General features: G+C 34.9%; 2 protein-coding genes across 3 annotated transcripts in view; one reads left to right on the top strand and one right to left on the bottom strand.

Annotated features, from left to right (window-relative positions):
• The window catches only part of LOC129574810 (proton-coupled amino acid transporter-like protein pathetic), a 19205-nt gene extending 4128 nt beyond the window's left edge, over positions 1–15077 (top strand). The window contains exons 1-10 of one of the 2 annotated variants that reach the window (XM_055457289.1): positions 500–7098; positions 7631–7690; positions 8520–8603; positions 8721–8776; positions 8860–8954; positions 9433–9554; positions 12584–12907; positions 13052–13264; positions 13363–13607; positions 13710–15077. In XM_055457289.1, the coding sequence (XP_055313264.1) occupies positions 7632–7690; positions 8520–8603; positions 8721–8776; positions 8860–8954; positions 9433–9554; positions 12584–12907; positions 13052–13264; positions 13363–13607; positions 13710–13891 (1380 nt within the window). In that variant the 5' untranslated portion in view covers positions 500–7098; position 7631 and the 3' untranslated portion in view covers positions 13892–15077. Of the gene's footprint in view, positions 1–499; positions 7099–7630; positions 7691–8519; positions 8604–8720; positions 8777–8859; positions 8955–9432; positions 9555–12583; positions 12908–13051; positions 13265–13362; positions 13608–13709 lie in introns of those variants that run through there. The other variant, XM_055457288.1, reaches the window with a different exon arrangement.
• Positions 9639–12086, bottom strand: LOC129574809 (transcriptional adapter 3-like). The gene is made up of 3 exons (XM_055457287.1): positions 10651–12086; positions 10122–10561; positions 9639–9909 (listed from the first exon to the last, which is right to left on the bottom strand). The coding sequence occupies exons 1-3, from the start codon at positions 11627–11629 to the stop codon at positions 9730–9732; spliced, it is 1599 nt and encodes a 532-aa protein (XP_055313262.1). The 5' UTR covers positions 11630–12086; the 3' UTR covers positions 9639–9729.
• Positions 15078–15435: the final 358 nt, after the last annotated feature.

Below are 15435 nucleotides of genomic sequence, written 5' to 3'. Positions count from 1 at the left end.
TACGAGAGAGAGAGAGAGAGAGAGAGAGAGAGAGAGAGAGAGAGAGAGAGAGAGAGAGAGAGAGAGAGAGAGATTGAATGAGTGAGTGACTCACGGTATTAGAGAATCTAAAGGTGATAGATAGAAATAGAGTTGAAGATAGACTGAGAGTGATTGAAATGCATAGTTACAAAATGTTTATTCTCGATGGAATTTTTCCAACTTTTTGTTCCGTATCAAGTATTACGATAAAAAAGTGTTTAGTGCTTATTAAATTCGAATAAATGAAATAAAAAAAAAACAAAGATAAAAAAGTTTGAAGACGCGAATTGATGACACCGCGATTAAAGTCAATGTCAATCTATCCAGAACATGTCAAAATTTAACGATTAGATTACATTTCAGCCACGCAGATTAACAAATCCAATGCAGACAAAAAAAACTGGTGCGCTTTAGTCTTCTCTCTGATAACTACTTTATCGTGTAGTATAGTTTTTGCTTCTGATTTGACAATCCACACAGACCCATACGCGCATTGTGTGTTTTTATTTGTTTGTTTGTTTGTTTGTTCCCAATTTCCGAAACAAATGTAAAATTCGATTGCAAATCCGATCAATTTCCATTGAACGATCGCTTAAACATACGATCGCATCATGTTTTATTCTTTGCTTGTTCTTTTATTCTTCTCTGGAAACGTTAAGTATTAATCGGTTTCGTTTTATCATCATAGAACATAAATGCCGATTCTGATAAGCCATTCTAGAGATTCCACGAAAGAGAGCGTCATTAAACGGTGACACGCAATTTCAAAACCATTTAAACTAATGAAAACACGGTGAAAATTCGTGTTCTCATGAAGAAACAACATATTAATTTAAAAAGAAAAAAAGAAAACAATCGAACCGTAAAAAATCGATAGAAATAGATTGGGTTTTTAGTTCCGTGAATTCGTTACCATAAGCTAGAAACAGGAGTTTCACGTTAATTATGTGTTGGCTTAATCTTCATCACACGCCGAGAGACTAGACAAAGTCATTCTTGAAACGTTGCTTATTTGAGAAATATGCGTCGATCGTTCTGAAATTAACAATAAAAAACAAAATTAACAAAAAATAAAACCTAATGTTAAAAAAAAGTAAATCGAACCACTGAAGATGAAAGAGATATCACATCTCATCGCGCATTTGGCGAAATTAATTGTTGTCATAGTTTTTTATTTTTTTCTTCTTCTACATATGCCAGGAGGACAAACTCGTTCTCTCGGCTTTAAACAAAGCAAAGCAAAAGCGCGATCAACATAAAAAATAAACTCAACCAATTGAATATGCATAACTTAATGGATTTTTTCCCTTCGCTGTGCATAAAACCATTTCAACACGGTTTATACTTTTTTTTGTTCATAGCTCTCATTTTGAGATTTTCGCCTCACAAATGAAACCGGTTCAGATAGTTGCAAATACTTTTTTTTTACACAATTTTTTTTCTACACTCCACAAGAGTCCAACTTTTTATGTTGATTATTATTTTTTTTTGTCGTCGCTTCGTGTTTGACATTTGTTTACGGTTGCAAGCAAACAGAAGAGTGGAAAAAAAATAGACAGAACAGCAACCTGCGTGTTTATGTCCATCAAATCACGTGTGGGGATTGTTGAGAATTGGACCTTTCGTTGAAGCATGCGCATGTGCGCACGATCGTTTGATCGTAACAGGACATGCAGCTAATCACATTCGATATTTCAGCTCACCGCTCATTGACACCGGCCAAATGGATTTTGCTGCATAAATCGTTTGCATTCATTTTCTATGCAAAAATTGTCACACAAAAACTAGAAGAGTGAGCGAATGTGTGAAACGAGGAAAAGCCATGAAACGTGTGTGCGATGCTAAAATTATTTTTGCTCATATTTTTGCGCTCTCATGGGCGCAAGCGCGCTCGTTTGCGCTTGTGCATTGAGCTTTAAAAAAATGCAAATTAATTGCGCAGAGACATTAAAATCGTCGTCCCCATCGTATTGCGATTTCTCCACTATCTTTATAATATTAAGTAGTCCTAAACCTTGTCCATACAACTAGTTTTTTCTTCTTCTGCTGCTGCTGCTGCTGCTGCTGCTGCTCTTGTCATTGCTTCATGTTTACTTTGTTATTGTGATTCGCGTGCACACTGGAAATTACTCGGCAATTCATTGATCGCCTTTAACTTTTACTCATATATTTCAATCAGGTGCAATTATTCCATTAAATGAATTATATCATTAAGACGAGAGTAAAAAAAAGGTAACACCCGACTCAAACTAGATCATTCAATGTGCTAAAAAGCCAACAGATGGTCGCAAAAGCTGATCATGCACAATGTTTGCATCGATATCGGTTTTTTGTCGGACTTTTTTCTCCAATCGAATCGAAATAAAGAGATAGTTGCATATGGACACGAGAAGAGTGAGCGGTGTGCAGAATGTTTGGGTGTTTTTTAAATGAAAAATTCAAATCTCGCATGGACATAGTACGATCACTGGTTCAAAGGCTCTCTTTCTTTCGACGAATGAAGCAAAACTCGTTTTTATTTTATCGATTCACTTTTACGTCAATCAAAATTAATTTGCATTATATACAGAATCAGCTTGGTTTTACTCCTCTCTTTTGCATAGAATCACTTTTTTCTCTTTCATTTAAATTCCATTTTTTTTTCTACTTTTTCTCTTTCTTCTTGTTCTTGTTTTTGTTTTTCTTTCTTTCTTTCTCTCTCTCTCTCGCCCCCTTTCTCTTCTCTCTTTCTCTCTTTCTTATTCAATCTTGTAAATGATTTAACAGAATAGAGAAAAAAAGATATCAATTGCTGCCAAGCAAGTTCATTATTCATAAAAAAAATTGCACGTTGATCGCGTACAAAATGCTTCATTAGAACAATTGGGAGCTTTAACACGTGAGCTTTATTAAATGCGTCCATTAAAATGAAAATGATCAAGGCCACGTGAATACACACATTCACACCGCATGCGCCACTCACGCAGAATGGAAAGAAATACGTTGAAAAAAGACAAACGAAAAGCTAAACGCGTGAAAAAACGATTTTTTCTTTTGAGTGTACGCGTTCGCACAAGCCAATTGATTTGATTTATTACGATCGGGTTATCGTTAATTCAGTCCGACGGAGTGTCACTCTTTACGTAATTCAAGAAATATGTGCATAATTAGCGGCTCTTAATATCATTTCACAGAACTTGTTGCTTATTTTGTTTTTGTTTTGTTATTTTTTGCTTTGCATCTCCTCTATTCTTGCATCTTATTATATCTCGTTTATTTTTAGAGTCGCTAAAGTTCTTGGCTATTTGTTGGTTTACATTTCGTCTATCAATCACAACATTGACTTATGAATACTCATTATAAAAGACTAATGACAACAAAAACGAACAAACGAAACACAAAAAAAAAAACGAAAAAAAATTAGTTACAATGTTGTTTAGCCGCTTTCGTCTATCGCACGCGACGCACACGTTCCACCATTTGAATTTGGGCGACCGATTTCATGCTAATTGTTTGAAAATAATTTATTTCGCACATGAAACCATATTTATATCATATTTACAATTCGTAACGCCAATTATAAATATTTAATGCGTTTCGTTCGATAAATAATACATCGACCACAATCGTCTCGAATTTCCATTTTTTTCTCGTTTTTTTTTCTGTGATTCGTCCAATTTTAATTTTAAGCACCGTATAATGGCTCACACTTTATTATTCGATTTTTTTGTCGGTGTTCCGAATCCAATTATCGCATTAATGAGTGTTTTTTTAGTGTCATTTATTCCATTTTTCAATAAACCACAAACATCGACAGTGCAGACAGCAACATATTTTGACGTATGCTCTGTGAGAATAACACCTGTCGATTCGTTAGACATTTTTTTTTATTCACTCCATTTTTTCCGAGTCAAATTCATTTTTTCCAACACTTTCTTATCTTCAGCCATCAGTTTTTCAATTCACCATTTAAAATGGAGAAAAAAGGTGACAAATTACAATATTAAAATGAAACGGTGGAAAAAAGATGAATAATTTTTGCAATAAATGGGAAGTGTATAAAAGCTATAAACAAGGTGTTATATTGCCATTGTTACAAATTTTATCTCAATCTTCCTCTCCCTCTCTTTTGCATTGTGCGGTTGCTGCTTCTAAAGATCTCATTAGCAATTGAAATGAAAGTCCGAGGCAAGAAAAAAATTCATTCAAACATTTTGAGATGGAGATTGCATCAATGTCCAAAAATACAATCGATTCACCAGTTGTAGCAATGTGTTGAAGGTCAAAGTTGCTGAATGTTTTTTTTCGCTTCTTTCTCCCTTTCAACTTCCAATTCTATTTACCCTTGGCATAGCTGTTATTTTTGTATTTCTCAGCTGTGGTCTGCGTGCTGCGTTTGGACCACAGCAAAAAATTAAGATTTGCGTTAAATTCGGCTGTTAAATGTTGCGCACAAAATCAATTATTAACTGTTTATTGATATGAAGGAATTTTTGCCCGCGGCGTGCGAGCGGCCAGTCTCATTTGCATTTCATGCCTGTTTGCAAAATGCGATAAGCAAGCCGCTTTTTGTGTGCTCCCCAAATGCACTTGTTCACCGGCCCGTTGTCGAATAAGTGTATCAGTGTTTGCGCAGTTGCAAACGAAGAGACGGTCCATTTAACTCAATTGAGTGATCTATGTGTGGTAGACAAAGGCCCGGCCAAACAATGCAACAACAACAACAACAACAACAACAAAAACGTGTATACGATGCGCAAATAATCGCAACAATTATCGTTTTCCAATAATTACACAGTAATGTATTCGCATTATGGGATAATATGGGATTTTGTTCTCTCTCACCTTGGCATATTTTTTTTTTATTCAATTCATTCTGTCTATTCGGAATTTACGCTTTTGTTGAGCTTTATTTTTTATAGAATTCGTATTTGTTGTGTATTTTTCGCGTTGTAATATCATTTTGTTACTGCTGTTTAATTATTTATGTATCGCGCTGTTTGTTTTAATTTGTAGAACATTTTGCTGCAATTTATTGAGACATGTGTCTCATTATAGTGTCAAAGCTGATGGAAGTAGTTTGATGTGCTTCTCTCTCACTCTTTTTTTCCCGTTTTTGCCGCTTCTCTTTTGCTTTGCATCTCTTTCCCATTCATGCATAAATGCAGTTCAGGAAATATATGTTCTCCGATAATGCTAGCATTTTATCGCGTCGCAATCGATTATTGTATGCGATGTTGAAATAAATGGGCTGTTGGACTCTCGTTTCCAACTAAATAAGATCATATGAAAAAAGAACCAGTGCGAATGATTCATTTTGAATAATGCTATCACCGATTTAGAAGTGTTACAATGTTTTTTTTTTTATTGAAACGTCTAATTCGACAAAAAATTGTCAACACACACAATCAAATTGATTGATTGATTGAATCATCTTATCGCTGTCCTTCTTACGTAAGAGCTTTTTTCAAATCTATCTCTGGAATGCGACCACGGAAACCCATGGAAACGAGGTCGACCGAGGGAATGCAATTGTAAAATAAATTGGATAGGTCGGTCGGATTCAATCACACAATCTCACTATTTCAGATTTGTTTCGGTTTAACGCTTTTTTTTCAGTTTGACAATTTGGTCAAGATCAATTTCGAAAAATATAATTTTTTTTAATTATTCGAGTGATTGATCAATCTGCGTGTGGATTTTTTTGAATCTCAACAAAAAAAATTTTTTGTACGAGACCAACTGGATTTTACTGGACTAATCAAAATTTCAAATATCTCTTCAATTTTATCAATCAAAGTGTGTTTCTACGACAGAAATGGATTGGTTGTTTTTCCTTTATCAAAAAGTTAGGAAACAAACAAAGGAAATGGCGTCAATGTGAATTGAAGTGATTGATTACGCATTAAATACGTCGATCCGAGTGTGACGGAGCATGAAGCGATAAAAAAAAAATGCATTGTACCCCTTTGGGCGGATGCCAACCAAACGTTAAAGTAGCAGATTAACCCCAACATCTGATTTGCATGGAATATTTTCGAACTTGAACGCCGTGTGACTCATTTCATCAGTTTTCTCCAGCGGAGAAACAAAAACTGTTTGTAGATGGAAAAAAAGCTACGATCAAAAATTCCGAATCGCAAACAACGCAAAATAAATTGTCATGTGTGGTCTAGTCTGTCTGATAATCGTCGACCAAATTGATCAATTTAGTGTAATAGATGTTGATTAGGTGAATCTGTGCGGCATGAAATGAACGTGAAAGCCACCATTCATTTCAATTTTCTTTTTTCGTTCGATCTCTGCAAAGTGAATGTGTGAACGCGTACAATCGAATTCCTACAAAATAAGATGAGTCACATTGGTGAAATTGGTACGAGTGACTGCGATTCATCTCTCTCTCTCTCTCTCTTTCTCTCTCTCTCTCTCTTTCTCTCTCTCTCTCTCTTTCTCTCTCTCTCTCTCTTTCTCTCTCGACTCAGGATGGCCACATATACACGTCATGTTCAGAATTAGTGACGGTGGTAACCATCCATGAAATGGACGGCGGTAATAACGTCACACGAGGAGAAGATAATTTATTAGCGAAAATGTGTTTCTATCAGTATCATATTTTCGATCGATATAAGTCATTAATTTTACAGGTATCAATAGATGTGCGTATTTGAAATCGAAGCAACAACAACCGAAACTAACAACACACACATGAGACGCGAACTCGTTAGGCAATTAAAATAATCAAACCGAACGGTTCAACGAAACAAAAAAAAAAATTCTCGCTAAAATTGATAATAATCTAATTGACTGAAAATATAGGTGCTGCGTACATAAATATAATAATAAACATAGAGCTGCGTTAATAAATCTTTCACAGATTATGTCTGATATTTATTTATTCGGGTGGAAAAAAAAGATTAGAAACTTATTTAGGCGATTTCCAGAGTTATTCTCAATTTGTGCCGGACTGTTCACTCGCATCAACGTGTTGTCTCTCTGCTGTTTTTTTTTTTGTTCATTTCGGCTTATTTTTTTTTTGTCGTTTGATTGAGTTTTATGATATTAACAAAAAGTTGGACACATAAAAAATTACAGTGAAATGTGAGTGATTGTTGTTTAAAGATAAAATGAAATTAGTTTTGTGAAGAAAATTTAAGATCATTCAAAATATTCTAAAAGTTATTTTGATCATTTGGCCTTTTCTGCCATTTTACCTGTCGATTTGATCGAGAGCCAGTGAGAAAGGGCAAACAAAATCCAGAAATTATATATTCGTAAAAATTATTGGGGAAAAAAACGCGATGATCATAAAGATAACCATACGAAATGACTTTGAGTGTAATAAATTCAATTGGAGTCAATTTTAAATGCCAAGTTTTTGTCCTATTCAGTTGTTTTTTTTTTGTTGGTCGTGTTAATTGCATTACAACGTACAAAATGCAATTCTTTTTATTTTTTTTTGTTTCATTCCAAAAAAAGCCATGATAAAAAATAATTTTTTCGTTAGAGAATAAACAACTCTATATTTAGTTTGCGGTTAAATAAAGAAAAAAAACATATCAAATGTCATATTTATTTTCGTCTTTTTATTCTAATTGTGTTAATTGATTCTTTGCTTTCTTCTTCCTCGCAGCATGTCGACGGAAAAGGACAATAAGGGCTCGGTGTTTACGCTGAGCGATTTTAATTCAACGTAAGTATGCGATACCATCCTCCAATATAAGAACATTCTTCCACAACCCTCCTCACTCGTTCTCTCTCACTCAATATTTCTCGCTTGTTCAGTGTGATTCGAATGTGAAGACGTCATAGAAATAGCAATTGCACAAGATCTTGATCGCTAAGAATTTTTTTTCAATTCATTGAAAGCGAATGCGCAATATACTCAAAAGTTCTACGAACTGATAACACATTCAAATGTAGCAGCAAGGTGATGACTTGAATGATTGAATTCATAGATTTCCATAAGAACAATAACTGCTTCACAGGTGACTCCCTCGCGTTATCAACAATGCGAGAAACGTGAAATTATCACGCTTCTGTGCGAGAACATTCCTCTTGCATATTTCGAGTTCTTTTTGTGCGATTCACTTGAAGCGTAAATTGTATCAACAGAAGTAGGGAGATCCCCTTCTCAACATCAACAGAAATGGAGAAAGGGACTGAGAGAGAGAGAGAGAGGGAGAAAGAGAGACACCAAAATAAAAGTCCATTTCATTGTGTGAGTACGTTTAATTGGACGATTATGAATTGGGCTAATATTTTGGCAATTGCGCCTTTTTTTTATCTTCAATAAGTGGAATTCGACTCAATCGATCACCATAAAAATGCTTGCATTTGTCGGGTGAAATTCCTTTTGAGGTCATAAATAGATCGATTCAAGTGGAATGACGTCGGAAGATTCGACGAGAAGAAAAAAAAAAGCAAATCAACCATAATCGATGCCATTCTTATAAGACGAAATTAATTTGTTTTTCTGCTACTTTTTTTTCCATGTTTTCTTTGCTTTGCGCCGAATATAGGACGGTTTTAACGGAAAAAGTCGAAAATGGAAAAGAAAGCGAGTACAATCCGTTCGAAAACAGAGACCCGAAAAGCTCAAATTCGTAAGTTTCAATCGACCTTGACGAAATACGTTTTCAACTAAACGAAAATTATATATGATTCTTATGATGATGCTGACATTTTACTTCTTTATATATATATTAATTAATTATTTTTAGAACAATGGGCTCACTTGCACATCTGCTCAAAAGTTCGTTAGGCACCGGCATTCTCGGTATGTGACATACAATTCAACCATTTTACATGGAATAAAAAAAAAGAAGTTTTTTTCATATATTTTTTTCTTCGTCATTTCAGCAATGCCCATGGCATTTAAAAATTCCGGTTTATTGGTGGGTGCGCTAGGTACAATCATTGTTGGATTTATTTGCACCCATTGTGTTCACATTCTAGTAAGTAATTGATTGCTATTAATAATGTATATTGACAGTATTGTGTATAATTAAAGTGGAACCATTCAAGTAAATTACGTGAGAAATATTTCAATAAAACGAAAGAATGCGAGGGAATATGCATTCGAATATAGTCTATCTTTAAACTCTTTTCTTCGTGGTTTTTTTTTTATAAAGAATTCGGTGTGTATTAAAAGGTGATGAAAAGAGTACATTTTCGCAAAGAATGATGAAAGGCACGATTTTAGACAGAATAAATGATTAGAAAGAGGATATTTTTTGGAAGAAATAAAATAAAAATACCGGAAAAAGACTCGAATTGTGAGAAAAAAAAGACAAAAAACACAGAAAAGTGGGCAAAAAGTGAAAGTTAAATAATTTTTCTCCGGAAATTCCAAATTGGAATACAAATTGACTGAACATCCATCCAAATCATTCGATCTAAAATTGTATTTCACTTTCTTGTTTTGCTCAATAGGTTAGAACCTCGCATGAAGTATGTAAAAAGGCCAAAGTGCCGGCACTTGGTTTTGCGGAAACAGCGGAGAAAGTGTTCGAAACCGGTCCGTTAGGTGCCAGAAAATACTCGAGATTCGCAAGGTAAGTGATTCATCGATAAATGAAGGCTAAGCACTTTCATTATTTAAAAAAAAGAAGTATCAAAGTATATGAAAAACGGACGTCTCTGTCTCATCAGAAATGGCTTTTTATTTCAATTAAATTATGACTTTTCAAAGAAATGCATTTAGTGATTAGATTGTTTGAATCATCCAAATTATTCGGTTGATTTTGGTTGGCAAATTGTTTTGTTGAATCCAGGGAATGGCATTGCTTCCAGTTGATCGCCCAGTCGCTTTTGTTCCTCAATCAGGCGATAGATTTCATTTTTCTGTTGTTTAGTTAACGGATGTCGTTTTTGTTTGGCGGCCCACACTCGTTTATACGATTCAATTAACTGGGAATGAACAAAGTGATTGTGGTTAAAATTCATTTTATAAGAATTTGAATTTGAAAGCTTAGATTTTGAGAGAAATATAAATAGCTTTGGAAAAGATGAAAAAAAGTTGAAAATTCTTTGGAAGAGGTTGATACATCATAAAAAGTCGTTTGCAGTATTTCAAAGCCATTCAAACGATTTTATCCAAATGAAAACTAATCCTCTATTACCTCTTGATCGACAGCATCAAGTTTACGTTTGATTTCCAAGCGTTTCATCTCCTCTTTGGCCGCCAGCCGCAACTCTTTCAGCTCGTTCAAATTGTATTCGGCAATTGATTCGAGTTCGGTGCGCACGCGTTTGATTTCATTTAAAACTTCATCGTCTTTCTCCTTGGGGAAATCACTAATATCTAAAATGCCTAGTTCAATGAGTTCTTTTTTTAGACGAATTTCAACGTCAATGCCATTTCGCAGCAGCGATGCAATCGGAGTGGCCGCACTACGATTGGCCGATGACGAGTTATTTTCACCGCAACTGTCGTTACTTTCATTGGCCATGCTTCCAAGGCCATCACTTGAGCCAAGAATATCGGCGACACCTTTGGAATTTAGTAAATTTTCTTCGAGCAAAGCTGCCACAAGACGCTGCGTTAACGGCCCAGTTATGCCTAGAAAGAATGAAAAAAAAGAGCAAAATTATTGATATAAATATAATAATAATCAGCTCATTATATAAAATCTCTTCAGTTCAACTCACCTTCGGCCATCATTTTTTCGTTGGCCACTTTTTCGCCCTTCTTTAACATGCTGTTGACCTCTGGGTTGGCTGCATTCGTGAAACGTTTGTTTGCTTTGGCATTTGCATTGGAATTGTCTTGTTCTTCGCGTAAATCTTCGGTTGCCCATCTTGATGCATAATGTGGCCCGAGTTCTGGTATCGGTGGCACCAACGGTGTCGAATACTCTTCAATCATATCATCCAATAGTTTTACATCCTCCTGTGTGATTGGCATACAGTATGGTTCGACGGAAAGCCAAAATTTATTCGGAATATCATTTTTCGGTACTAACACTTTTGGATTGCTTTGACCGATGCTGGACGATTGACTATTTGTATGTGGTGGTGGTATTGTACCATCCATGCTATCGTCAGTGTGTTGCGAATGGGCTGGTGAATCGGATGAACCGCTCGCTTTGACTTTGGCAATTTTTGCCGGTTGATTTGCCGTTTTGGCTTCTTTGGCTGACTTCTTATTGGCATCGTCACGCTTACGTTTACCGCTTAACTTTTCATTTTTCTTATGATTTTTATCCTCACGATCCAATGAATCAAAACCACTTTTCAAGCTACGATATCGCAACGCAACAGTCGATAACAATATTTCCAATTCCAATTGAATGCCATCCAATTCCTCAGCGGGAAATAGTTCGACCGCTGGTTTTGTTAGAGCCGTAGTGTAACGTGGAAGATATTTAAAATTTTCACACGTTTTTATCAGCGTTGACATATTTGGTTGTGCAATTGGTATGACGGTGCTTGTAACCGGAACTGGTGGAATACTGTTGAACTTACTACTGTTGGCCATCGGACCACTGCTGTTGGTGGTTGCAGTTGCTGTTGCCGTGGTCATTTGTTTTATTGGATTCTTATTCGTACTGACTATTTGATGATTACCCGCATTCTGATAACTAGTTCGACCCTTTCCTGTCGCATTTTGAATCTTTTTGCCCGTCATTTTTCTATAGTTCGGTTTTTAACACAATACAATACAATTTAAACACGGTTTTATGTCGAACGCAGCTATAATTTTTCTTTTAGGCCCAAATTTTCAAGTCTATGTTTAATTTTTTTTTTATTCCACACGAACGTGCTTGCGTTCTACGGCGTCCGACATAAATAAAAACACACGGAATACTGCTTGAGCTCGTTGAGTAAACGACACAGAACTGTCAGTTGAAAAACTATTTGTAGCGAATACACACACACACACACGCATATATGGTCAATTTTGGCCGATAGACATATTTATGTCAAATTGATAATACAGATTAATCGCAATAATTTATAACAAAGTGGAATTTTTATTGTAAACAAGTTTTATGGCAGGATATTGAACAATGGAAAAAAACGTTGAATCTACGTCGAAACACGTGTAAACGTGTCATTTCTTTTCGAGTATAACCATTTTTAACTGACGATCTCATTTTGCTACCCAGTAAACATTGAACTCTTTCATATTGTTCTGATTGTATGTTACTACGGTGGAGAAAAAAAACGGTAATACAGATTGTTTCGGTTTATCTCATTGCCTTCAGAAGAAAATCGATAAAAAAATGGCTTTTGAGCGAAATTTGAGATTTCTTTAATATTTGAAATATTTGTCTTACAATTCAGTCGAATATTTGATTGTAGAAAATCAGGTTTATTGCAAATGAACTATAACATCAATTGAGGGTTGAATATTTGAATTTAGATTTTTTTGGAGAAAAATTGTCACATTTTTACACGAAAATTTCGGATAAGTTTGAACAAAAATGTACGTTGGGAATGTTTTCGTGGAATAATCATATTATGTTGAGTTATTTTTTAAAAGATTTAATTACATTTTTTTTCCAATTCGATTCCGTTTCACTTTGATTTCGTTTCAACAACTTGATGCTAATCAATGCTGACCCCATCTTTTTTACAGAGCATTTTCGGAATATGGCCTGGTTTTAACGTATTTGGGTGCAAATTGTGTGTATATCGTTTTCATTGCAACATCATTCTCTAATGTGCTTAACAGTCGTTTGGGTGTGGATTGGGATGTTCGCTACTACATTGCCGTCGTGACATTGCCATGCATAATTCTCGGCGAAATTCGGAAATTGAAATACTTGGTGCCGTTCTCAGCGATTGCAAATTTATGTATCGTTGTCACATTTACCATCACTTTGTATTACATGCTCAGCAGTCCAATTAAACTTGATCGGCCAAAGTTCTCCAGTTTCGGACAACTTCCTCTGTTCTTCAGGTATTTTTTTTACAAAAATTATGCATTTTTTCAAATCGGAATCAAATTCAGTTTTTTGGTTCCAAACTTATGAAAATTCATTGGAAAATAGAGCAAAAATATCTGATTTTGATCGAATTTCCATCAAATTTCTCGTCACGATAGCACTGTCATATTCGCAATGGAAGGTATTGGTGTGGTGATGCCAGTTGAGAACTCCATGAAAAAACCACAGCATTTCCTTGGTTGTCCTGGCGTTTTGAATACAGCTATGTTTGTTGTAATGTCCTTGTACACCGTCATTGGATTCTTGGGATACGCAGTTTATGGTGACGCAGTTGAAGCGAGTATTACATTGAATTTACCAAAAGGAGAGCCGTGAGTAGCAATCAAATGCAATAAATTGAAGAGAAAAAAAAGTAATTTCATGCGAACTTGAAAAAAAAATCTAATGATATTTATTTTTAAATCGACAGTTTTGCTGAAGCAGCTAATATTTTGATTGCGATCGCAATTTTGTTCACATTTGGCCTTCAATTCTATGTGCCAATGGATATTCTATGGCGTAAAATCGGACCAAACATTCCAAAAGATAGACACAACATGAGTCAGATTATGTTCCGTGCTGGTATCATTTTGATAATGGGTGGTGTTGCAGCTGCTGTTCCAAAATTAGATCCATTCATTGGCTTGGTTGGAGCTGTTTTCTTCTCAATTCTTGGTAAACATTTTGTTTTTTCGACTTGAAATGATTTTAAAAAGAAACGTTCGAAAATATTCAAATGTAAATCATGTGCCAATTGTATTCTAAAAAATATTTCAGGTCTTTGCATTCCTGCCATCGTTGAGACTGTGTTCCGTTATCCCGATGATTTGGGCAAATTCAACTGGATTGTGATCAAAAATGGTTTCTTGGTGGTGATATCAGTGATTGCATTGATCACCGGTTCATACACTTGCGTACTTGAAATCATTGAAATGTACACGGGAAAGCACCACAAATAAGAAGAAAAATGTGCGCTTTCCAAGAAGAAGAGAGAGAAAAAAAAACCATACAAACCAATACTTGCTGCTTTCTATTCATTTTGTGGAGCAAACTATGTCTATAAATGTATAAAACAATGCAATCCTCGCTCTTAACAATTAGTTAGCTGTTAAAATTCCATATTTATTCCGCGTAGAAGACAGAACAGGAAGAAACGTACATTTTAAGCACAAAGAAAATATACAGTTCCAAGAAATTAGTGAATAAGAAAATGACGGATCCCATTGCATGTAAAATTGCCTTTTTTAAGTACTAAACAAGACGAAAGCAGGGAACATTTAGACATTTAGAGTGAATTTTGTTTTTGTTTTTGTGTTTTGTAACTTGTTAGGAAATGAAATGAAACATACACACAGAGCAAATTAAGCCGTCGGCGAGCACGAGTACACTTAATTTTGTCCAATGGCACATGTACGACGATTTGTACCGTTCATTTTCATTTTAAATGGACCAAAATCAATTTAGATTTTAGTGATATTAATAGTGACTTAGGTCTGAATTGAAGACCATTCTGTGTTATGCTATGTTTCAAGAGGTGAAAAGAACAATATATGGATTCGAATTATGCACATGTGCATATTTTAATATGTAAGGAATTGTACCCATGATTGGGCCTATATTGAAGTGCATATGGAGAAAAACAATGTAAAATAAAAACATTTAAACAACGAAATGAACAAATTGTGATGGAAACTATGCCAAAAAGAAGAAGAATGTAGAATGAAATGGTATAACATCGAATACGAAACAGGTTCATGCAAATGATGAACAAATCGACACCAACCAGCCGTAGAAGTGGTTGCAACCGAATGAACAACACCAGTCGACCACAGAAAAACATCAACAACAAAACTATTGTGATCAAAATCTAGAGAGAACACAACTAATGCAATAATTCTTAACCTAATTTCCATTTTGTAGATAAAAAAAAAATAGATGAAAAAATGTAAAAAAAAACTTCTGAATTTTCAAAGGCCAATCTACTGATAGAAACCGTAGACCAGCCAACAGAAAAATTGACAGATCGAAAGTTATTAGCTGAAGAATGAAGAAATTATTTGATTTAGGGATAATTTGTAGCGAATAATCAAATGTGTAAATAATACAGCCATATTCGAAAATAAACTAGTTTCATTTTGAATTTAATCAATTGCGTGTTTTTTTCTCTGTTGATTTCCGAAGAATAACCTTCGAAATTCGTTTTTTTTTAATTACACAAATCAATTTTCGTTGCTTTGAAATGATTCGAGTTTTTGCTTTTGCTTTTGCTTTTGCTTTTGCTTGAGCTTGAGACAATGATAAATGTGTGTTATTATTAGAAGTCCATTTATCATTTCTTTCTTTTTATTTTATTTTATTCAACCCCGCCAAGCTCTGGCTGAATATATTATAATAGAATAGAGCTGAGGTGAGGTGTAGTCGGGAAATAGTGTTCAAAACTAGATATTTTTAATTCTAATCGAAAAAAACAACACTTGCCTCGACCTTCAACTCGGAGCCAGAG

This window comes from Sitodiplosis mosellana, unplaced genomic scaffold (assembly GCF_009176505.1).
Source record: "Sitodiplosis mosellana isolate CC-2019 unplaced genomic scaffold, AAFC_SMos_1.0 Smas_scaffold_6165, whole genome shotgun sequence".
NCBI lineage: Eukaryota > Metazoa > Arthropoda > Insecta > Diptera > Cecidomyiidae > Sitodiplosis > Sitodiplosis mosellana.
This window is presented reverse-complemented; position numbering and strand designations above follow the sequence as displayed.